The sequence below is a fragment of the Bactrocera dorsalis genome, chromosome 4 (genome assembly GCF_023373825.1).
Source record: "Bactrocera dorsalis isolate Fly_Bdor chromosome 4, ASM2337382v1, whole genome shotgun sequence".
Lineage (NCBI taxonomy): Eukaryota > Metazoa > Arthropoda > Insecta > Diptera > Tephritidae > Bactrocera > Bactrocera dorsalis.
Genome location: NC_064306.1, coordinates 26332127 through 26358104, shown reverse-complemented (window position 1 = coordinate 26358104; position 25978 = coordinate 26332127). Strand labels below are relative to the sequence as shown.

Here is a 25978-nt window from a genome sequence, read left to right as displayed (position 1 = left end):
AGTGAGGACTAAATATGTGAATTTTGTCTGGTTCAATATTTACATGTGTGAATCTTGGTCTTACCAGATATGAAAGTCTATTAGCAACGCATTTTGTTTTGTTGATACTCTCTTCATATGAACGTGTGTGAAGTTTCATTTCAATCTGTCAATTCATTCCTTGTTTACAAGCGATTTAGTGTCGCCGTGGCGCAGTGTTTTCTTACAATCGAAAAAATTGAATATTGCGCAGTGATAAAATTCTTATTTTTGAAAGGTGTTATAGAGCACCAAAGGAAATTCACGGACGAATGTTAAAAGTGTATACTGATTGTTCACCTACAAATACCATAGTAGAAAGATGGATTGATGAATTTAAACGTGGACGTACAAGCATTGAAGACGATCTACGTGAAGCACGTAGCCAAAATACATGATGGTTTTGGAAGACTGCCTATTGACTGAGAGAGATTTAGTAGAGGCTCTACACATCTCATTAGGCAGTTTGAGCCATATTTTAAGTGAAATTTTAGATTTTAGAAAGCTGTGTGCACAATGGGTGCCGCATTCGCTAACAATGGAACAAAACACATTCGAATGCGACTTTCTCAGCAACATTTAGAGCGTTTTAAAAAGGATAAAGTGGATTTTGTACATCGATTCATCACTATGGATGAGACTTGGGTCTATCACCATGATCTTGAATCAAAACAAGAGTGCTAGAGCTAAAGAGTGGTGTGAACCTGTTGTTCGGCTTCGCAACGAGTTTGTGTCCGGAAATTGGCCAATAAGGTTATGCCATCAGTTTTTTTTGGAATACGAGTGGTATTTTGTTTGTGGATTACTTGCAAACTGATAAAACAATTAGTTCTGAATATTATTGCAATCTTTTGGACCGGTTAAAGGAAAAAATTCGTGCAAAAAGACCCGGTTTGCAGAAGAAAAAAATCCTTTTTTGAACAGGATAATGCACCGTGTCACAAGAGCATTTTGACAATGGGTAAAAGCCATGAATTAAAGTTTGAATTGTTGGAGCATCCACCGCATTCACCAGATTTGGCCCCCAGCGACTTTCATTTCTTTCCAGAACTCAAAAAATGTATACGTGATCAGCGCTTCTCATCAAATGAAGAGGTCATAACGGCTGTTGAAGCGTATTTTGTAGGATTCTCACTTCAGGGATGGGATCCACAGAGGATCGTTGGAGCAAATGTATTAATGTTCAGGGAGATTAGACTGACTCATAAAGCGTATTTTGAATCGTAAAATTTTGTTTTTCTTATCAAACGACAAAACTTATTGAACAACCTGGTATAAAGCGAAGTCTTTCATAAAGATATCAATATATATCAATATATATGATAGTGCGATATATGGTCTATTGTACCCTCTCTTGGTTTCGAAACACTTCATTTATCACAGTTGAACCAAAGAGACATAGTAAAGCTTCTGGGTTTAATTCTCTCACCGGAGCCATTGTCGCTATAGCTTTACTCCTCTTGCTGTTGCAGAACAATGAAGTAGTATGTGTTCTGGCGTTTCAGTCACATGGTCGCAGAACCGACATAGATATGTCGAACAGTATTAATTGAAAAGTAGCAAGTCCTTTCTTGAAAAAAAAGACCAAACTTTACATGTCCCCCTTCATTCCCGTCCTGCTATTTGTGCGAATGTTGGGATTTTGACATCATCTGATGGGTTGACCTTTAAGAGAAAAGTTTTGCGGAAGATTTATGGCCATTGACATAGTTCAGCAAATTAAAAGGCAGTGGCTATGCTGGCTAGTTAACGTCATCCGAATGGATGAAAACACTCCAGCTCAGAGAGTATGAGACGCAGTACTAGCCGTGGAAAGAAGAGGAAGACCTTCCCTCCGTTGGAAAGGCCAGGTGAAGAAGAACCTGGCTGCACTTGATATCTCCAGTTGGTTATAACCAGGTAAGCGGTGTCTACGCTAATATAGGAGAAGAAATTAAAATCTTTAGTTTCCATGTTTTTGCTGGCGCAAAATAAAAAAAAATTGTCAAAGAAATAAAAAATTGAAAACTTATCATAAAATTTAAGCAACCTTACCCAATTCGAAATTCATTTTGTCGTTTGCTATGAAGGCTTATAAAGATGGTAAGTTTGCGTTCATTAAGACAAATTCTTAAAATAATATTTCCACCATCGTAACTAAGGTTCTGTTATAGTTTTCATATTCAGGTATAACCTTCCCGTTCTTAGCCCATTGTTCTTTATATTTAATTCGGTTACGTAATATCCTTCGGCTAAGTGTTTATACCTTCACGTTACTTTATAATTGACTAATTACAAATATAAATCAAGAATTTCAATTGAACTGACTACGAACTCATTTCCCTAAGCACTATTTTATCTGTTGCATATCGTGTCCGTAATCACGCCTATCTTAAATGCCCACCAATAAACTAGCGATGACAAACTTTATTATACCAAGAATTGTACTTCATTACTTTTAATTATTATGACTAACAAAGCAGCAGTTAAGCGGGATATTTAGCAAATCCATTAAAGGGCGAAAACAAATAATGATTACAAAATACAAAGACAATGAATGCTACTTACCAAGAACAATGCCCATGGCGAGCAAGAAAAGTGTGAACCAGCGACAGCAATAACTGGAACCCTTGTGCTTCATCATTTGCTCTCAATGGGTTGGCATCACCCACCCAACGCCACAGCCGCCCGAACAAACGCCTTTGGGTACACTTCGAACTTCGAACGACGAATGACGTTGGCACGGCGCACAGCGAACGACGAACGACAAGCGACGAAGGACAACAAACAGCCAGATGTTTACTGTCACAAAATGTCACAAGCGACCGAACGTCAAGCGGACGCTAGCCTACGCGCCACTACTCCGAAACTAAACTATAGAGTCTGCAAAGTTCGACCGACTCTAATGCACACACACTACTGACAATGAGCCCTTTGACAGTGATTTGTTGCTATTTCACTGACGGCAACTTAAAGTGACACCAAGGCGACTATGGCATAAGCTGTCTTACTGGTACCGTCACTTTGCCTGCCACGGCGACTAATACGATCATTCCTTTGCACCAGACCCCAACTGCGTTGTGTCTTTGGTTATTCCTCAAGCTGTTGGTGGCTGCAAGCAAATGCAAATGAAACAGCGTTGCCAATAATAATAGTATGTGTTGTTGCTGTTTTTGTTCTTGTTGAAGATGGATTTGTTGTTGCTGTTGTTGTTGATGAGAACTGTGAATGAAATTAATTCACAGTGTTGTTGCTGTCGCTGTCTCTGCCTCTGCTGCTGCGACACCACAGTGTGAACAAGTCATTCAATCTGAGCTCCCAAAATCACCAACCAGCAGTTGACCGGTTGATAGGTTGGTCCTGCTGCTTGCCAAGGCTGTGGGCTGGCTGTTAGCTGGTGATGTGTGTAACTAAATTAGCTCCCTGCTGCTGGCGTAATGATTGAGTTTTTCATGCAATTTATTATACATTTGCTTCGTCGGCGGTTGGTCGCTCCCACGCCTACCGTCCAATGCTATCGTCGTCGTCGGTTACAGGCCGTTAAAGACCGACTACCACACCGATAGCACTGTGAATTGTTGTCTGCGCTGCGCTGCGCTCGGCTCAGCGGCAATGAGTGTTCCATTTACATTTGACTGCCACGTCGGCTCCCACATGGACTTGCAGCCCATTCGTTTTGTCTTCTACGTTCTGCTGCGTCGTCTTGTTTTGCCTATTTTATTCGTTTTTGTTATTTTTATTTTTCCTATTTTATTTTACTTATTTTTTATTTTTATTTTATTCTCGCATCCTTTTGTGTTAACCGCAGTGGGCGGCCGGATAACGTCTGTTTCGTGCGCTCGATGGTATAAATTTAATTTAGCACCGATGAGACCACACTTGATGTCTCCACTTTGGTGGCTATTCCCACCTTCTCAGCCTTGCTCGACTACCACTTATTTTTCACTGTGTTTTTGTTATTTTTATTTGAGCACAAAGCACTGCAATGTTTTTTCTTTTAAGTACTCTACTTATGCTGCTGCTTCCTCTTCTTATCTTTTGTCTTCGATTGTTCTTTACACTTGCCACCAACACTTCGGCGCTGTGAATGAATGACATTTGTCCATTTCATCTATTGTTATTTATGTATATCTTTATATATTACTCTCCCCATTCAAGCATTCATTCATTCATTCACTTTAGCACTTAATCATTTATTCATTTAGTTTGTGTGTGTGTGTGAATACTCCTTCAGCTTGCTGAAAGTATCTCAGGAATTATGGCGCTCATCTATACGGGCGTTTCGTTTTTTGTGTGTTCTGACTAATTTACGCACGTCATTTAAATAAAGATTGGCATAAATAAATTGGCTAAGGCATTTACAGTTATATAATTTATGTACGCACACTTACTAATATATGGATGTTTAGTTATATAATGTGTGTGTGTTTGTATGTTTGTTTGACGTGTAATGAAATACTAATAATCGTGTTAAACGTTTGCAGAGCATATTTCGTCAATTACAGTTAAGTGGTTTTGTGTTGTAATCCCAGGTAAGCGTTGTATATTACTATTTATTTTATTATTTTAGACGTTTATTGTCATTTAGACGAGAAATGCTAGTTGATGTGGCTGTCTTGATGGAAATAAAAATAAGATATTGTTTGGCTTGTATAGAAAATAGGAATTGATTTGGAAGACAATTTGCTTAGCATAGTTTTAGGCAAGATCGAATGTGTTTGAATGGCTTTGAACTCACTAAAATCTCTTAGGGCTTAATGAAAGGTAGGAAAGATAGGCTTTGATCTCTTGGTGGATCTCACATTCTATCCACGATAAGCCTGTAATGGGTACCGTGACTTAGTAATAATCCAGATAAGTGTGAAGCAGTTGAACTAGTCTATGTAGACACCACCCTACAACTATAACCCGAAAAAGAGTGTTATTATATGTCTCAGGCTACTTGTAGCTGAGTATTAGTAAAGATAATCTCTAACTCGCTCAACAAGCTGTCAAACATGGCATAATATATGGAATATGCGAAATAATATATGAACTCTAGTAGAAGGGCTTGCAGATCACTTTCTAATTGACAGGCATGTCAGCAGACTGGCAACACCACACAATGACTATTTTGGAAATGACCAGTAGGTTGAGAAAGAAGTGACTATAGAATATATTCTATGCAAATATTTGAAGAAGAAGAGATTATGGAACATCTGCTATGCAAATGCAAGGCTTTATATTGGAAAATATTTGCAACTATTGGACCGAGGGTTTCTTGTCGTTTTCTCTGAGGTTTCACAAATAAAATATTTTGCACTGTTGAATTTCAAGAGGAGCACAGGGTAGTTAAGAGAGGACATAATTGAGCGAGGGGAATTTAGTGCTTGTGTAAGTGCAATTGTTTGGGTATAGAAATATAGTTTTACTGTTAAATCCGACCCCAGTCGCTGTGGCTATAATGTTAAAATCAGCAATTCAATACAGTGGAAATATTTTACATAGAAAAACGAAAACGTTACAGCCTTACACTGGTTGTGTTTGAGGTTTAATTTCGAAAATATTTGATAAAAAACTTGTCAATAAAAAAAAATTAAGAATTTCCAAGATCCAACCAGAAAACTGATATTTTTTCCTTATTTATAGACATGGCTAAAGTTAAGCCAAAGGGAAACCGTAGCCTTCTTTCCTAGTCAAAATGGAGGCTCAAGAATAATTCCAATGATATTTTTGTGGTCAAACCCCTTTTTTCACTAGCACCACTGAAAAGTTTATCGTTGCTATTAGAATGTTCTGTGCAATGCTTCGAGGGATAACTGAGGTTGAATTTTTTCTCAACTTTTGGCATTTTACTCAAAATTATAATATTAGCCATTTTTCAGCTTGGAACTTATGCTGATGTATATAAGTAGATAATTATTTTTTATTTATGAATCGATTTGACTTTTAGCATAATTGATATATACAAGTAGTCGATTCTATCTTTTAAGTTGGATCAAACTGGACACAGTATGCTAGCTTTACTAAAATCGGTTTATTAGCTTGGAAGTAATTTTCATATACATACATACACATATAGAAAATGGTTTATGTGATTTCTCTTTCTCTTTATTTCTTTTCATTCATTTCTTGATCTATATAAGCTTTATTCGATTCGTCAGATACATGACGCGTACTGGTTTCTCTCCAAAATTATATCCGTGAAAACAACAACATATTCAGCCAGAAGAAATGCTACTTAATTTCGTTTTAAAGATTTTAGGGCATTTTATGGTTGTAATAATCGCCTACTTGTGCTCACTATTCGCCGAATTGTTGAAAATTTCTAACGTACATTTTTTTAAATAATACTCAGGTGCCAATAAGGCAAAGAACCCTTGGAAATAATGATAATATTGCTGCTGTTCAGGAAATTGTTGCTGAAGACCGTAATTTGTCGCTTCCAAGACGTTTTCAAGCATTGAGACTGTCTGAAACTACAAAAAAATTGTTCTTACTCGAGAACTGAAGCCATTGGATCACGTAAACGGCGTGAATTTTCTGAGTTTGCCTTGAAACAACTTGAAAACTAGAGCGATGGTGCAGTAAATAAACAAAACTGTCGATTCTGGTGCGAAGAAAATTCACAAATTATTTATGAACAACCATTACATTCACCTAAATTGGCAGTTTTACTTCTTTCGAAATGGAGCTGACACTGTTACGGTCAATGGGGAGCGGTATAGATCGATGACAGCCAACTTTATGTCCGCAATTGGAAGAAGTTTATCTTGAAAAAATCTGGTTTCAACAAGGATACGCGCCACACAGTATGTGTAACAACCAAATTAACCGAAAATTTTGGAGTTTCGATTATTTTAAGAAATTGTAACATTTAATGGCCACCAAGAAGTGATTTAACACCATTAGATTAGTTCTTAGTTAACCTTTAGAACTCAGTAGTAAACGTGCTATTCATGAGATATGACTTGACTTAGTGGAAAAAAGATTCGAAAATTGGGTTCATCGAATTCGTTCCTGCAAAAGAATTCGAGTAGGCCATTTGAATGATGTTATATTCAGAACTTAATGGTATCGATTGTACTTCACACTAAATAAACAGAATTTGAATTTCCTTATTAATTAGTGTTTTTCATATCCTTCTTATTGGAAAACCCTGAACAATCCCAAATTATAAGGATGTTATTGTGAATTCTTTTTGAGCAGATTTATAGTATAAATCTTCCTTATCGCAGCTTTCATATTTTCATTAATAAGTAACTCTCATTTTGCAGAACTATTCGTACTGACCGTATTGTCTATCACAAGCATTGCGAATAATAAATTTCTGTTCGTATCTAGGCAGCCGTTGTTGGTTTACTGTAGATCAACGATTTTGCTATAGATTAATGATATTATCTCCCAAAAAAAAAAAAGAAGTCCAGCGGATTCAAAGCGAATAACCTAGGTGGACATTAACGAATCCAATTCTTAGTATGACGCAGTAAAAAGTACTTTTGGAACCATTTAACATATGGACAATTGATAAGTATTCCGGTAGGAAACACAAGGGTCGCGCAGCATTCGCTTGAGACGCTCTTTATTGACATACATATGAGGAGACTGACGAATACTTGATGAATACTCTATGCAATCCAGATACCGGTCTTACGCAGTTATTTCATAAAAAGCCTTAATTATGGGATATTTTTTAAATAAATTTCGATGAATATTAAACAATTACCTCAAATGTATTGAATCTATTGCGCTTTTACTTGTAGGGTAGGTTTAACAGCTATAACTGGAAGAAATTTTGTATCTCCAACAAGTATGCATGTCTTTTATGTTGACAGTTTAAAATTGACCGGGACTGATCCATATAAACTTCGTGTGAAAACCAAATAAATAAAACCTTTTTTCCTAGATTAGCATAACCTTTTTTCAATTTTATTTGCGAAGCTTGATCATGAAAGAGATAGAAGAAGAAGCTCTCAACATGTTTTATGGTTGAATTCAACACATCAAAATTTTTACCAAAGTAAATGTTTTGTATATGAAGTGCGCCAATGCATATGAATTCGAAATTATTCAACCATCTAGCGAATGGCGCTTCAGCTAAAGCCCAATGGAGTTAAAACGAAAAGCCCAAATTCGCTGAAGGCACTAAAAGTCTTTCCAGTTGAGGTTGTAATAAGTGTATGGAAAATTTGATATATGTACATAGTGGCATGTTTAGCTGAGCTTTTTTTGCAAAATATTTTTTAATAATTTTTTTCTTTTTACAAAAGGTTTTTTTTTTAATATTAGAATTTTTCAAAAATTCTTGTTTAACAAAAAATTTTTTTACATAATATTTTTTTTTTGTTTTTTACAAAAATATTTCTTTTACAAAACATTTTTTTTGTTTTTGACAAAAAAAAAATCCCAAAGTGAAATATTTTCTTTTTTGTTCTCAAAAAATCAGTCTAGGTCAAATTTGATCAGATGTCTATGTTTGATTAAAATTTAGCACTTCAAGCGAAGTCTAACACTGATAGTGAAAAATGCTAGCAGTAAAAATTGCTAGAGTGGGAAAGAATGCTGAATTGTCCGAGCGAGGTTAGCGCTCACTGAAATTCGGTGCTCGCTTTAAGTGTAATTAAAATATTTGTTTATATTTTAACAACAAGTTGTAATGCTTGTCTGCTTGAATGCGTGACTCGCTCAGATTTCGAATTTCACATTACGCAATAATTGAATACATTAAATTGTATACATGACATGTACCAAACGAGCTTAAATACGAGCCGAGTTCATCGGCATTAATTTACTGCAACTTAAACTATTTTGTCAGCAGCCAAACGAATTCAATTAACCCAAGCATTTACACGGTAAAATTCGACTCGACATATGTATTTGTATATATACTTGTATGTGTGAGTGCTCGTGCATGTGAATGTAATAAATATTAATTTTGAATATTAAATAAGAGAAAGAGCCAATATGTAAGCTTGCACAGTTATGCTTCATTGAAACAAAGTGGCAACCATATAAAGGACAAGGAAAACACTTTCCACATTAATCACTAATTGGCAATTATGTGGTTATGAGAGTGAGCATAAAAGCGCACTTCTACTCATACAAATACACACTTATAACTGTGAGTGGTTAAATATGTTTGTAAATTGGTGTTTGTGTGTGTGTATGAATAAGTAAAAGGGATTTGTGGCAAAGTGGGCAAATAATTAAACCAATTAGTGAGAATGAGGAGCTACAACTTACGAAAATACAGTTACGCACATGCCTATATATAAATTGATACTTAAATAGTGCTTACTCATTTATTTACCGTTAACTGTATATATAAATATGTATATCAGCGAACATTATTTAATGGCAATGCTAATGGCAATGCGTCGATAGATGGCGATCGGCACTATGCCACTGCATAAAGCGCAATTAAAACCAAAATAAAATACGAAAAAGCATAAATTTGGTTGTACCGAGGCAATAATACCCTTTACAAATAAAAAAGTTTCCGTATAAGATATAAATATTGTAAAATAAAAAAGTTTTCCATATAAAAATTTGATTTTGATCGAATAGTTTGTATGGCAGCTATATGCTATAGTTGTCCGATCTGAACAATTTGTTCGAGGATGGTAGCTATATGTCGGAAAATAACCTGTGCCTAATTTTGTGAAGATAGCTTGTCAATTAAAAAAGTTTTCCATACAAGGATTTGATTTTAATCGATGAGTTTGTATAGCAGCTATATGCTATAGTCGTCCGATATCGGCGGTTCCAACAAATGAGTAGCTGTCTGGGGAGAAAATAATCTTGACCAAATTTTAGAACGTTAACTCAGAAACTTCGCGTATATATAGAGAGCGACACACCTCGTCTAGTCTTATTTATATATTTTTTCATAGAGTCCCCACTGTTTCCTTCTACAACCTTCGTGGCAAACTTAATAAACTGTTCAGGGTATAATAAAACAAAAGCAGGCAAAACCCGAAAATCACCAATATTTAATTATTATGTGCGAAATCGCTTTCATTAAATACGCCCTCACATGGGTTAGCGCTTTAATCTTTCGCTGGTAATTAAATCGCAATTAAATTCTCACGCATTAAAAATAATTGCATTCAATTTAATTACAACCTAACCACTAAATTGAAATGCCATGCAATGAAATACGCAATGCATACCAATGCAGCAATTTTCAAAAATTTTTATCACACATGCTGGCTGGCGATAATGCGATAGCATATATATTCTATTTACATATATGATATAGAAATATGCTCATTAATCACAAAATGTGAAAAAAATTTAAAAAATTCACAATCTAAAACAAATTTAAATCTCATTACGCACTTTCAATAACGCAAAACCCGAAATAAGCAAATAACAAAAAACATATTGCATACTTTTAGGGGTAAATTTTTTGGTAACGCTGTAAACTAGCAATATCGCTAAAGTTAGCTTAATATATTTATGCCAAACTTTTGCAAACTAACAATTTTTCATAGTACTTAACTATATTAAAAAGCAATATGCTGAAATAATCCGCATTAGGGCGGAACAAAAAGTTTTGCGCGCTTAGGTTGGAGCTTCTTTTGACATTTGAAACATTTTCACAGAATTTCAGCCATCTCTGTTGGTGCTGAAACGGTATAGTTACGAGTCAGTATTTCGATAGCAAAGCTAGACGCAGAGAGTATTGCTGATTTCAGAGCAGTTAAATGGTTATATTCACTTGAGAATTTCCAAAATTGAACAAATAATTTTGAAAATATGATAATTTTTGTAACAATTTTTTGACCAATTTAACAATTTTGAATAAATGAAAATAATATGAGAGTGGTGGTTGGAACAGAAAGAGCCATAACTCTAACGAAAGTCTGAACCCGCTTGTAACCGAATTAATTAATAATTAAATCAGACTACCAAATATTCTCTCAAAGTGGGATAACAATAGTATCTTCCAAGTGAGAGTACCCTCTAGAAGTGAATTTAGAAGGGGATGATACTATTTTAATCTATGCCCACAGGTCCATAATGAACTACACTGTAGGCACTGTGCTATACTCCGAGGATCATCGTTCCCACGGTAGTCGGCTGTAAGTAACCGGAACGGACCCGCCCTAGAAAATAGTTCAGATATATTTTCTACCGCTACAACTTGTTATTACAACTGCAGAGATCTTGATGTGCTACAACTTTCAAGCGGTAGGACTAGGCATAGAGAAGGTCTATGGTATTCTACTGAACAACTATGGGAGGATATAAGCGCCATAACTAGCCTTTACGTCAGCAAAGGCTCCATATGTCCATAATTTGGGTTCCCAATCACAGGAACAGTTTCTGCAACGAATAGGCTAAGGAACCTCTCTTGACCAATCTAAAGCAAAGACAATACTGTGTCCGCTAGGAACGATCAATAAACGGCTCAATACAATTAATTTGGAAATCTATAAACAAATGAAGGATAGCGAAAAAATTATGGCTAAAATATGGCAAAACAAAAACTAAGGTTTAATTACATAGGTCCAGGACGTTTAATTGAGTGCATCAATTTGTTTAAACACATCAATGAAATGTGATGTAAAAACATAAAGTTTTTACGATAATCTATGCAAATAGTGCATCTAGCGCAAATTGAGTTCGAAGGGCCTGCACCTACATACTTTAGTAATATTATTTGTTGCTTTGGCTTTGAAAAAATTTTGAGGAGAAAAAATTTTTGCCCACCAGACAACTTTTTTCGGAGGTCCCTCGGTTATGGGTTCAGTGGAATCCTAAAATTGTTGATTAAGATTAAAAATATATTTTAATGTTAGGTTATCTTAAATTTAGCTGTTTAGGTCGATAAATATATACTGCTCAATACTGATGGATTCTATAAATTATTATCCTAGCCAATATCACTCCATAACAAATTCATACTTAGGTTAGGTTAGGTAAGATGGCTGATCAAAGATCCCACGTAGGCTAACAATTAGTCCTTTGTGATGCCATTGAAAAGGAACTCCCGTGTTCGGACTTACAGATTGGCGAAGCGCTTTGTAGCCAATACATAATTACACAGTCGCTTAACTTCAACACCCGCCAGTTCGGTGGGGTGTCCAAAGGTATGCGCCCCCAAGTGTCCCCCCTCCCAAAAGCGGGACAGTCATGCAGGAAGTGCTGGCTTGTTTCTACCGCATCTTCTTCCAAACAGCTTCTGCAGTCGGCATCCGGTAAGATTCCCAAGCTTACCGCATCTAGGCCAATAGGACAGTGGCCTGTTAAAAGACCCACTAACAATGAGAGGTTAGCCTTACTGAGGGCTAAGAGATATATAGATCTCCGACGATCTATACTGGGCCAGAAGGCTTTTGCAACCGCACAGGTGCCGGTGCTGGCCCAGCGTTGGACGAGCATCCGCGTGGCCCAGCTGTCTAGTAGTAGACCTAAAGAAGAAACAGGAGCACCAATCCTTTCCCATTCTACCGATATATTTAATACTTAAAAGCTTTAAATTGTAGAGAAATATTTTTGACGGGTAAGGAAAGGCAAAGTAAGTTAAATGGGGTCTAGGGCAAGAAGAGAATCGACACACATCACCTCTTCGTCGTTTTCAAAGCTGCTTTTGGCAGCACGAAAAAGAGCTGTATTGTAATCGATTGGTTAATTGGTCAATATCGGTCAGTGGATCATGAGATATGGCTTTTCGCCGAAATGTGGCCGGTGACACGTCCATCGTCCATTTTTTCCCCGCCTTCTCTTGATTTGCACTGTCTGATATAAATATAATATTGCGTGTTATTAAGTAATACCCTAATGTTATGTGCATGAGAATACTAAGTTTCGCACATCCGTAAGTTTATACGCAATTGAGTGTGCTCATACTTACAAATACACAAATATATGCAAGTATACATATGTGTATAGTGTGTACAATACATGTGTAACGTCTTTATAATAAATGCATGAAAAATTATGTTCATTGAAAAGCTGCGAAAAGTTTACAAGTAAGTAAATTAAGCCTTCCGCTGCGATCAAACAAAGTTTGGCCAACAATTTCGTTTTTGGTTTGCTTTGTTTTTGTATTCTTTTTCGGTTGTGCATACCGTTAAGTATGATATGTAGACGAGTACCCAAGTCGCTTTTAACGAGCTTTAGTTTTATTTGCGCCTTAAATTTTTGCTATGGCCAAAATGAAATGTGTATAGTGTGGCAAAATTTGTTGTTGTTGTTGGTGGTGGTAGTGCCTGGTAAATTCGACAATCGACGTCGCCGCAAGAATTTCGTACGTAATTAAATGGGCAGTCAAAAGGCGTATGTTTGAGTGTATGTGTGCCAGTGATTACAAGTCAAAAGCACTTTGTTACAGTGGCGGTCGTTAATATTAGCACTGTTAGGAGAGCAGTAGTTATACTGTTATCTAGTTGAGATTTTATTTTCCGCAGTTTGGCTTATTTTTGGAAGTTAACAAGTCACAATTAGTTAAAATCCTTAAGTGTTATTATTCTCATAGATGTTTTCAGCATTAAAGTAGTTTTCGAGACAAAATGGGATTCAAGTTAAGGCACTGTCATCGAAAGTAAACAAAACTTTTACAGGACCTCTCACTTGACGATGAAATGTTACACAATATTTCGCTGAATATATCGAGCGATAACTGAATTATCTTGAAATGAAGTAGAGGTGCTAGCCTTTCCTTGTCTTTGTCAACTCCGAAGTAACTAGTATAGTTTTCTTCTGTCCAGTCATTATTCATTAATTAAGTATACCTTAGAGATATTATATGTAAGTATTAGTTAAGGGCTTACCCAAATTAAAGAAAGAGATTGTATAGTATTAGTATTATTATTTCTGTAATATTTCTAATCTTCATACATCCACTTATAAAAGCCACTCTACCTACAATTATATGAACACCAATATGCTGACGGATATTATAAACAACAAAAAAAAAAAATATTTATTTCCATGTTTATATAATTCCGCATAAATGTTATTCCCCTGGGATATTTCTTAATTATAATAAAGATAAACAAGGCGCTGATGAAATGACCGCATAATTAAATGAATGCTACCTCAGCATTAATGCGAAAATGTGTGTATATCCACACACATATGTATATATTAAATACTTGTGAATACATATGTAAGTACCCTATAGGAAAGCATGGTTAGATAAAACAAAGGATATGAAACTCGAGCTTTACGCCACTTTTAAACCAGGTTGTTGTGAATGTGGACTAATCGCACGAAAACTGCTCACTCACCGATATAGTTTAAGTGCAATTATTAAAGGCAAAATAAGGGTTTGAATATATTCTGTCCCCACGATAATTGTGTTAACATAACACACAGCCCGTATTTTTACCCAGACAAGCTCTGTCAACTTGGTAGCAATTGTATAGCAGTTATAACCGACAATAATAACCGAATATGGTTATGTGCCACTCCTGTACTTCCCATATTAACAAAATATTGTTAATTTATCAATATTTTTATATTCAGAGAAAAAGATGATTTTTGATTTTTTGGCAAAAAGCATTGTCAAGAGCATTTCTTGATAATTTCTCAAGAAAATAGCTTCTTAGTTATGACACTGAATAGATAAATCCTGATAAATTGCTAATATTGATAAATTAGCAAGATGTTAAAGTGATAAAAATGAGAGTATATAGAAACAATAAGTTGCAAAAGAAATCGATAAATATAAAAAAATTGTACACGGAACTATTTGTGACAAAACTAAAGATTGTATCATAAAAAGTCTGTTCAATCAGAAGACTGATAACAAATTATGCCAAAAAAGCACCCAGAAATTGTAATTAAATTCCCAGATTTTTACAATGGACAAAGACCCCAAACAAAGAATTTGTTCAAGTTTTGTATTTCTAACCAAATTTCGTATGCGGAATCATTGTGAATGTTGGAAAAGCTTACGATGATTCAGTTCAAAAACACGAATGGTGCAATTGTTGAAGACATGCCTTGTTCTGGACGGCCTTCGAGCTCTTCAAATGATGAAAATATTAAAAAAGTGAAGGATATGGTGCTTGAAAATCGTCAGACAAGTGTTGAAGAGATGACAAAAGAGCTCAACATCTCTCCCGAGTACTTTTAAGTGATTTTGGTGTATATGTTGAGTATGAAACGCATTCTTGCTCGACTCGTCCCGATAAAGCTGAATTTTTTCAAAAATAGTACCGTAAACAAATCTCTTTGGACATGCTTGATCATGCGAATTCTGATCCTCCATTCATGGAGGGCATTGCAACTGCTGATGAGAGATGGTTTTTTGAGTTTGGCATGGAAATTATCATGCAACAATCATCGGAATCGAAGGCAAAAAAACGAGCCGAAACCATAAAAACACACCAAAGCCAGTCACAAATCAAGGTGATTCTCAATGTTTTTTTATTTTGATATTCGTAGGTTGATTCATCATGATTTTTTCTGGAGGGACGGATTATCAATATGGAGTTATATTGGGCCGTATTTGTTTGCGTGAGAACATCCATCCAAAACGGGCGGAATTGTGGAAGAACAATTCATGGATTTTACACGATGATACTGCACCACCGCATCGAGTCACGATTGTGATGGATTTAAACCAAAAACGCAATGAATGTAACCGATCAACCACCGTATTCTGCAGATTTGTCTTCGTGTGATTTTTCCTTGTTTCCGAAACTGAAATTGCCGCTTCGTGGAAATACTTTTCTTAACTGTTTCTCGTTTGAATCCAATACCTGTAATTGTTCATAAATATGATTGTCTATGTAAATTTAATGAAATATTTTAAAAGAGTGGCAACCCTTTTAAAGATATGTTCAACCAGAAACAATTATAAGCTGCCTTTATTTTGATTACAATTTTATAAGTGTGTTTTAAGTTTGTGTTTTCAGGTTTGTGAGGAAAAAATTCAAATATGTTGCAACACCGTTTGAGATTTTCTATCTTATTTTAGTCTTTCTTCTTCTCAAAATTTTTGCTTAAAATTTCCAAATAGTTGCAACCCGTACATTTTTTACGTTAAACTAACCAGGTTTTGTACCGAATCCGTTTTCCCAGCGGTGATGTTTAGTTATGCGACTAAGGAATTTGCCTGCAGGGCTTCTATAGTGATAACATATTATACATGATTGCAACGCATGTATGTATATATATATACTTATGTAGCTATGTGTTCACTTACACCCTTGTGCACTTGTTTGTTTGCGGCAAGTGGCAGAAGGGCAAATCTGAAGTTATCGCAAAGCAAAGGCCACCGCTATGTGCATGTCCTCTGTGGTTGCCATGAGTACATGCCGGCGTTGAAACGTGAATACTCTTTGTTAATGAGTGACACAACAACAATAGCAATGACGGTAACTAGGTACAACACAAGCGGAGCAGAAGGTCAAAATCAGCGTAATGGCAGGTCTTAAGAGAGAGCATCTACAAACAAATAATAAAAGTTTTTGAGTGGAGAAAGTGAAAAGAATTGATATAAGTATGTATGTATATGAAAATGCTATCTAACTGATACATAATATGTACATATGTATGTGTAGCACACATATATAATATGTATGTATGTGTAGCAGACAATCAGCTTAGCTTCTATTTGAAGTAATTGAGTGCTTTAAAGCTTCGGAAGTGCTTTGATGATAGTCACGCCACCTTTATTGATTCTGCTTCAATATTATTGATGAAAGCCATTAAAAATATTAAATTTACCAAGGATTAAGAGGTTTGTTATATACTCGTATAAGTGTTAGTGTAGCGCCAAGTCACCCGGTACAACACTTCGAGTGTGAAACTTTTGAAGTGCACAGCTGTCATAAATATTGCATGAATTCGTACATTTTCGAAGGAAAGTGCTGTGCGAGTAAACTTTTCGCAAGAAATATTAAATATTACGAAAGTGCATTGAAAATGCAAAAAGACAAGCACTGCTTCAGTGAAGATTCTCTGTTTTGGCAGTATTTTATTTTTTTTACTTATGTATATCTTCGAATTTTGAGTATCGTTTTAAGAAATCAAAATATTTCGCATCAAAAGCTTTCATATAAAAGGTTTCATCACCCAAGTGTATCTGTATTGACTCACTATTTTTCCTTTTGCGTCAAATGTAGGGATACCTTCATCGTAACAGCGCCTTTTAAACGCTGAATATTGATTAACTTATATTTCAAAATCCTTTCATCCTTCGGTGTCTGTAAATAGGTCCACCTGGTGCTCCTATAATATCTTGTTTGACCTCAGGAGGCGAAAAAGGACTTGTAAGTTCTCATTGAATGTTTAGTAGATATTATGTAGCAAAGCGTTCAAAAAGTTTTCCGAAAAGTGTTGTTTTAGCTGACGTTCCTTCAAGGCTTGTTCCGATCTCCTGTATTGTCTTTTATAGCCTGACATCTTCGATAGCAATTTGCAACTATATTTTCCGCATAATTCACAGTAAGCGACCTCCATGTATGTTGGAGTGGCCAGATGAAGTCTTTTGTTGACGCTAAATGGTTGCTTAAAATTTTGGTTTTCTTTAAAACCCAAGCATTCTTTATTGGCTTGGTGACTTTGATGGCCATCCATGAACAGAGCATCCATAAACATGCAGCTTTTGGAGGTGCTTAACACTCCTCACACAGGATGTGTGATCAAGAAACCTTTTTCCAATGTATGTTTTCAAAAGCATTTGTTTGATTACAGTACTGTTAGCTTTAATGTCAAATCTCAGAAGTCTGTCTCGTTAAAAATTGTCAATATGGTATTGTGTTAAATTTTGGGTTTGACGTGTGCTTAGTTCAAGTATTTATTGGTTAGTAATATTAAACAGTTGGTGAATAACTTTCATTATTCCTTCGGTTTTCAAAATATACTCGAGTCTACGTAAACTATTCTTATCAATATTTATACACTGAACAGGGTATGTTAAGTTTATCACGATGTTTGTAACACCCAGAAGGAAGCGTCGGAGACCCTATAAAGTATATACATATATAAATGATCAGTATGTCCAGCTGAGTCGATTTAGCCATGTCCGTCTGTATGTCCGGCTGCCCGTCTGTCTCTATATATACGAACTAGTCCCGCAGTTTTTAAGATATCGTTTTGAAATTTTGCAAACGCCATTTTCTCTTCAAGAAGCGGCTCATCTGCCGGAATGGTCGACATCGGACCACTATAACATATAGCTGCCATACAAACTGAACGATCGGAATCAAATGCTTGTATGGAAAACTTTCACATTTTTCCTTTTCCTCATAGCATTTCTCAATTATTAAAAAGATCATTAACCTTTTGCATTTATAACCTCTCTCATTGAGAATTCTAGCCGGTTCAGAATTATGTTAGTTAAAAACCTTTAAAAATGCTGTATGTTTATGAAACAGCGACATACATACATATGCATCACCGCAGTGACTTCCGCAAATAATTGCTTTTACTTTCTTCATATATAACCCATAATTATCCGCACAATGCCAGGACCACAATAAATACCAGCTGAGCGATCAAATGCAGTCGCATGCGTTGCATTTTTATTTCTATCTATTAAATACAGTTAATTTGCTGAATATTAAATAACGCACTTATAGTTTAAATTGCTAATAAAATAATCTCTTTGACTGCCAAGAAAGTGCACAGGCAGCGCACACAGCTGCGCACTTGTATTCATAGTTGTAGTTGTATTTTGTATTTCCATTTGTATTTAATACATAAATGAATATAAACTAGCAGCACACACAAGCCTTGCCCAGATTCCCAGTTGAATAACGGCAACAGACAAAGAGCGAAAAACCGGCATATTTACGGCATGCTACTGCTCCCGGCATATATTCAATAGTTTCAAATATGAAAAGCATGACAAGGATAAAGGAAACAGCTCTCCCCCTTTTGACTGCCATTGAGCTTTTGCCTTTTCACTTGTTTGCGCAGGCAGCCCTCCAATATCCGACTAGATTTGAATAAATTAGAGGGGTCCATTTTAAAGTGGCTTCGGAAACCGCAGCACTTGCGGTACTGCTGTTGTTGTTGGCAAAAGTGATAAATTTCTGGTTTAAGTACTGTTAAGTGAAAGTGTTGTTTGGAAAATTTCCAATGCGTCTGAGAAAAGCCAATATACAATTAACTCAACGGTGGATGGCCGGATGTGCGTGGTGTGAGAGCGGTGTAAGGCGCGTGTAACAGCTTTAGCCTCTTTGCCTGTTGTTGTAGCTGGCGAGAAAGTAATGTTTTTAAGACACTCAACTTCATTATCCTCTTAACCGTTATACTTAAATGAGCAGAGTTTAATTAGTACTTTTAAGGTTGGAAAAAACGCACGAAGTGTGTCGAAAAAAAGAAAACAGAAGAAGGTTTTGGAAACTGTGCGTATTTGCATAATTATGGCTGTCTTCGCTGCGTAGAAGGACAGCCGAGTTTTTTATGGCGAACTTGCATGTTATATAAAGGGTGCTTCAATAGATAATTTTGACTTTTGGGCTTTGTTGTGCTTAAATGCCTTTGAAAAAATGAGCCCAGACCTAGACTTTTGCATAGAAGGGCTTCTTAACGAGTCTAGATATATTTGTTTTTGTATTCTCATACCGTTATAATTATTTCTTAACATTATTATTACTCTGGAGGGGCCTTGGATATCTGTTGGCCTTCATGTTATAACAATATCAGTATGGTTGGAGAGGTAACTGTTCCATTTTATTACTCGTCGTTAGACCAGGTGATTAAATGTGGTTTTGACCAAGTTAGATCATATTTTGAAGAGGTTTTTTTGAACTCCAAATTGTGCATAAAATATGGACTCACTGACTGTTCGACGCTTTCTGCTTTTGATTGTAAAATTTCGTATTTTTTAAGCTTTCACAAAATGTGCTTAGGTGCTTAATGCAGGCAGTGATTTCTAAAAAAGTACTCTGAGCTAAAATTTTGGAGAATGTCTTTCTAAAATCATTTATTTTTTTATTAATACGTTCTTCCTACCTTGTTAATGTCCTTATTTGAAACATTTTTATAAAGTAACGGTTGATCCACGTAGAAGTACTTTATTCAATAGCCTTGTTTTAACAGATCACGCGTGTCATGTTATTTTTGACTAGTATCGTTTATCATTTCATCATGGAAAAACTTACGTCTGAACAAGGTTTAAAAATCGTTCATTTTGAATTCGAAAATTCACGTTCTGTAAAGAATGCATAAAACAAATTCTTTACGTGAACGTGAGTTTTCGCATAAAACATATGGTCAACGTAATCGGCCTACTGAGAATACTATTCGCAATACCATCACCCTTCTTGCGACCCAGCATACATTATTGAATAACATTCGACTGAATAGTCACCGCCAAGCACGCAGTGAGGAAAATATAGCAGTCATAGCTGCAAATGTATACGAAGATCTTGGAGAGTCGATTCGGCGCCAATTCCAGAAACTCGGACTGATGTTTGGAACGACTTGGTGCATTTTACGTTGAGATCTTAAAATCTCAAAGTGTGCATAATACAGCTTGTGTAAAAACTGAAGGTTCTCGACCTTTCCAAGTGACATCGCTTCGCTTTATGGACTTTTGCAAAGTTCCAAAAATATTCGACGTTATCGAGCCAAATTTTATTTACCGATTTCTAGCTTAATGGGTATATAAACAAACAAGATTGGCGCATTTGCGACGAAGAACAACCAGGAGATTCAAGAGCTGCCATTTCATCCAGAAAAAAGTACGGTTAAGTGTAGTTTGTGATGGAATCATCGGTCCATATTTTTTCAAAAATGATGCCGGGAAAAACGTAACTGTTAATGGCGACCATTATCGCGCAATGATACCTGACTGTTTGATGACCTGAAATTGAAGCTCGTGATCTCGGCCTTATTTGGTTTCATACAAGACGACGTCGCTTCCAACAGATCGCATTTATCAATGGATTTACTGAGAGACCACTTCGGTAAGCAGACAATTTCATTTTTGGGTCGGTCGATTGGCCAACAAGATCATGTTATGTCACACCGTTAGACTTTTTCTTTTAGGAATATGTAAAGTCCAAAGTCTATGCGGATAATCCAGGCCTTGGCGCAAAGCAACACGGGTGTCATTCGCCAGTTACCAGTCGAAATATTCAAACTAGTCATCGAAATTTGGACTCAATGAATGAACCATCTGAGACGTAACCGCAGTCAACATTTAAAAGACATAAACTTCAAAAAATAAATGCCAAAGCATGTTCTTTCGAATTATAATAAACGTTTCTCATTAAATTTGAAGTGTATGTGTCTTTTCTTTAAAAATGTAAAAACCTCGAAATGGATCACCCTTTTTATAGCACATATATATAAATTTGCTTGAATTTCATTCCTCTGGTTGACGTTTGATACTTTAAGGTAGATCCTTGGCTTTGATTCCTGCAAGATGCAAGATTATAAAATGTTCGGTTGCAACTTAACTTAGCCCTTTCTTACTTGTTTTAATAATATGTTGTTCCTGCTTTGGTAAATGTTTTGATTTGAAGAATTCTTATAAAGTACTTTTCATTGATATTTTGATTAATAAAAACAGTGTTATCAGCATGAAACACCCTTTACCATGCAATTAAGAGGACAGTTAAAGATATGAATAGGAACATCAAATGAGCGTGAATATGCGCAAAAACATTTAATATCAAATTATGCTGTAATGTATTCACACATGAGTATGTGTGAGTGTGCCTATGTAGTATGTACTTATATGTATGTACGTTAGCATGTATGAGTGTGTGCTGCTACTTGTATTCACTGAAGTGTTGGTGTGCGTAAAAATTAATGGCGCACGTGGCCTCGTACCCTAATTCGATTGTAAATGCTGCCGAGAAAAATGAGAGAAGCTGCATTTGTTCAGATATAAAATACATATAGTATATGTATATACATACTTATATATGTTGTCTAGAAATGCAGTCATTCATACTCATGCGAGTGCGCAAGCTTGCGAGCTTTGATATTTACAAGTCATTTTATTTGGTCTCAACTTTATGTTGACATCCCCAATAATTATTTTCACATGAATTAAATGCAAATGCGAACTGCATATGAATGACAATAATCCGGCGAAGCAACTAGATATATTTGCATGTATGTATGTGTGTTGGTAGCAAGAGCTGTTAATAGTGCAGTCGTCAAAGTGAATGTTAACTAAGGAAGTAGCAAAAATATGGAGCCCGTGCAGTAAGATTACAGAAATTTTTTAGTTCGAGTCATTTGGGGTGGCTGAAGTTGTATTATTAAGCTTTTACCGTTACTTCAGTTATTTTAGATTCTGCAAAGCGGAGTTACTACCCACTTGAGATGTCCTTTCAAAGAGGAGGCACTTATAAACTTCTACTAAGATAGAATTACGAAGAGCCTTAGGGTGAGAATCGCTTGAGTGAGGAAAGTAGAAATTAATTAAAAAAAAGTCAATGAGCCTGTGAAATTGGACCTGCTTTACAAGGGAAACTCTTTTATCATGCGATTTGGGTTGACATACGAGCTTAAAGAGAGTTCAATAGTAAAGGGTGATTTTTTAAGAGCTTGATAACTTTTTTAAAAAAAAAAACGCATAAAATTTGCAAAATCTCATCGGTTCTTTATTTGAAACGTTAGATTGGTTCATGACATTTACTTTTTGAAGATAATTTCATTTAAATGTTGACCGCGGCTGCGTCTTAGGTGGTCCATTCGGAAAGTCCAATTTTGGGCAACTTTTTCGAGCATTTCGGCCGGAATAGCCCGAATTTCTTCGGAAATGTTGTCTTCCAAAGCTGGAATAGTTGCTGGCTTATTTCTGTAGACTTTAGACTTGACGTAGCCCCACAAAAAATAGTCTAAAGGCGTTAAATCGCATGATCTTGGTGGCCAACTTACGGGTCCATTTCTTGAGATGAATTGTTGTCCGAAGTTTTCCCTCAAAATGGCCATAGAATCGCGAGCTGTGTGGCATGTAGCGCCATCTTGTTGAAACCACATGTCAACCAAGTTCAGTTCTTCCATTTTTGGCAACAAAAAGTTTGTTAGCATCGAACGATAGCGATCGCCATTCACCGTAACGTTGCGTCCAACAGCATCTTTGAAAAAATACGGTCCAATGATTCCACCAGCGTACAAACCACACCAAACAGTGCATTTTTCGGGATGCATGGGCAGTTCTTGAACGGCTTCTGGTTGCTCTTCACCCCAAATGCGGCAATTTTGCTTATTTACGTAGCCATTCAACCAGAAATGAGCCTCATCGCTGAACAAAACACGCGCGCGAAACACATTTCGAACCGAACACTGATTTTGGTAATAAAATTCAATGATTTGCAAGCGTTGCTCGTTAGTAAGTCTATTCATGATGAAATGTCAAAGCATACTGAGCATCTTTCTCTTTGACACCATGTCTGAAATCCCACGTGATCTGTCAAATACTAATGCATGAAAATCCTAACCTCAAAAAAATCACCCTTTAGTTTAAATCATATCTCAGGAAGCGAGGAAGGATTACTTATATTTATATGTTTTTAATGAGTCTGAAGTGTTATTAAGATACTTCCGTTCCAAAGAACGGGTGATCCTGGTAGATGTATTTTTCTCAATAGTCTTTTTTTGTCAGATCACGCGTTAGTCGTATCAAGCTTATATGATACTTTTGTTCAGTATTGTTTGACGTTTCATCATGGAAAGACTTACGCCTGAACAACGTGAATCATGGCATTGATAATCTAACCGTCAATGAAAACCGGTATCACGCCATGATAAGCGACTGTTTGATGCCGGAAATTTGGAGCTCTTGATCTCGGCGACATTTAGTTTTAACAAGACGGTGCCAATTCCAACATATCGCATCAATTAATAGAGTTATTGAGAGCACTTCAGTGAGCAGATAATTTCACGATAATACACCGTTAAACTTTTTCCGGTAGTGATAAGTGAGGTCCAAAGTCTAAGCGGTCAATCCCGCTTCATTCAGGCCTTGGGGCGAAACATCATTCGTCTCATTCGCCAAGTACCTGTCGAACGAAAGTTAGACTCACAGGATGAACCATCTGCGACGTAGCCGCGGCCAACATTTGAAAGAGATAATCTTAAAAAAATAAATGCCTAAAAATGTTCTTTCGAATAATAATAATCGTTTTCCCTTAAATTTGAAGTTTGTGTGTTCTTTCTTTAAAAATGTATCACCCTTAATAAGCACTCTATTTTAGCTAAAATGTAATCTACCACAGAAGTTTGTAGGCGTATAAGTTTCGGCGCTAGGCCCTTAAACGGTTTTGGGTTTGGAAACTCTAAAATGATGCTAACTTCATGTGGCTTAAAACTGACTGAACCTCGTGTGAGCTCGTTAAGCGCTGAGCAACTACCATCACGAGCGTCTATCGCAGAGTATAATACAGTACAAGTATCTTTGCGGTGACCCACCAAGCTTTAGTTGATTCCAATTTATAAAAATGTTTTAAAAAAAATTCATGCTGAAATTTTTGGCATTAGAAAATATTTACCACCTAGATATAAAAGTTTTCGTGATAAACATTTTCTCGTTAAAAAAATTAATAGTGATTTGAGCTATATTGCCTTCCTATCGGTGTCAGGTTCGACACGCATTTTTTCGTTTGCGCTGAAATGTATGCAACACTCTTGACATGACTTTTTGTATGCGGATGTATTTTTCACTAGATTGCCAATTGGTTGGCCATTTCAGAACAACCAAATTGAAAGTTGCCAACAGCAAAAGGCAAGGTGAACAAAAACTATATATTTTAGTGTTGCTTCCTTTATTTTGCATAATTTATAGTTGGTGGTATACCCTGCATTTTACTCAGGCTTTTAGCTAACTGCTGGTGGGGAAAAAACATGGACAACAACAGCACTTTTTATATGCGGGTTAAAATGGTTTGCAATTTTCCGCATGACTTTTCTAACGAAAAAGTAAAATAAGCGAGCGAACTGATAACAGGTGTGAAGCAAACAAGCAAAAAATGAAATGTTAAACGAGTTTTGTTTACTTGCAGCTAAATTTTCAATATTTTAGCTATTTTTAAACAACTAAACACTGTCAGGTTTTTAGAAAAAGCAATTATTATTATGCAGCGTGAGTGCCTAGGCACGACCAGTAGTAAACTATTGAGGGGTTTAGTGTACACATTAATGTTTCTAATTTTTAACATTCTGTTTTTTAGGATAAAGATTTAGAAAAGAGCGTAGATTTGAAAATGTTTTTAAAGAGGATTTCTACAGGAAGAAATATGTTGACCTTCTAATTTATTATCTGATCAAGGATTGGTTTATTTAAACTTGTGTGTGATTTTGCCATGGAAAGAGTTGAACAACGAATTTTTTTGAAATTTTGTGTTTCCAATGTGGCCACGTCCACGGAATCGTTTAATATGTTGAGGAAGTGTTTTGGGGAGTCTATGCTATTTTATCACGAATACAAGTGTATAAATGGGACAAAACATTCAGAGAAGGTCGTGAAGTCATTAGACGCTGGCCTCATGCGTGTTGTTCATCAACCTCTTGTAAGCCAAAGTGTTGACATCCAAGAGATATCTGCATCTCTACAAATCTTCTGAATTGTCCTATACGATGTTTTGGGCATCGACCGTGTCAATGCTTAACAACAGCGCGCCAGCCGCTTCTTTTTTACGCTACGTGGCGCCAATTGGATATTCAAAGCGCAGCCAGGTCCTTCTCCACTTGGTCCTCCCAACGGAGTGGAGGTCTTCCTCTTCCTCTGCTTTCCTCGGCAGGTACTGCGTTGAATACTTTCAGAGCTGGAGTGTTTTCGTCCATTCGGACAACATGACCTAGCCAGCGTAGCCGCTGTCTTTTAATTCGCTGAACTACCATGTCAACGTCGTCAAATATCTCGTACAGCTCATCGTTCCATCAAATGCGATATTCGCCGTGGCCAACGCGCAAAGGACCATAAATCTTTCGCAGAACTTTTCTCTCGAAAACTCGCAACGTCGACTCATCGGTTGTTGTCATCGTCCAAGCCTCTGCACCATATAGCAGGACGGGAATTATGAGCAATTCCCACGACAGCCGGTTCTACGCACCGGAATTGACTCGGATT

The 25978-nt window shown here is 36.3% G+C and overlaps 1 protein-coding gene across 8 annotated transcripts in view; it reads right to left on the bottom strand.

The window, feature by feature from the left end:
* Positions 1 to 25978, bottom strand: part of LOC105223255 (uncharacterized) — a 76376-nt gene that overhangs the window by 36397 nt on the left and 14001 nt on the right. For 6 of the 8 annotated variants that reach the window (XM_049455982.1, XM_049455979.1, XM_049455977.1 and 3 more), the window contains exon 2: positions 2566 to 4078. In XM_049455982.1, the coding sequence (XP_049311939.1) occupies positions 2566 to 2641 (76 nt within the window). In that variant the 5' untranslated portion in view covers positions 2642 to 4078. Of the gene's footprint in view, positions 1 to 2565; positions 4300 to 25978 lie in introns of all 8 variants that reach the window. The other 2 variants (XM_049455978.1, XM_049455981.1) reach the window with 2 other exon arrangements.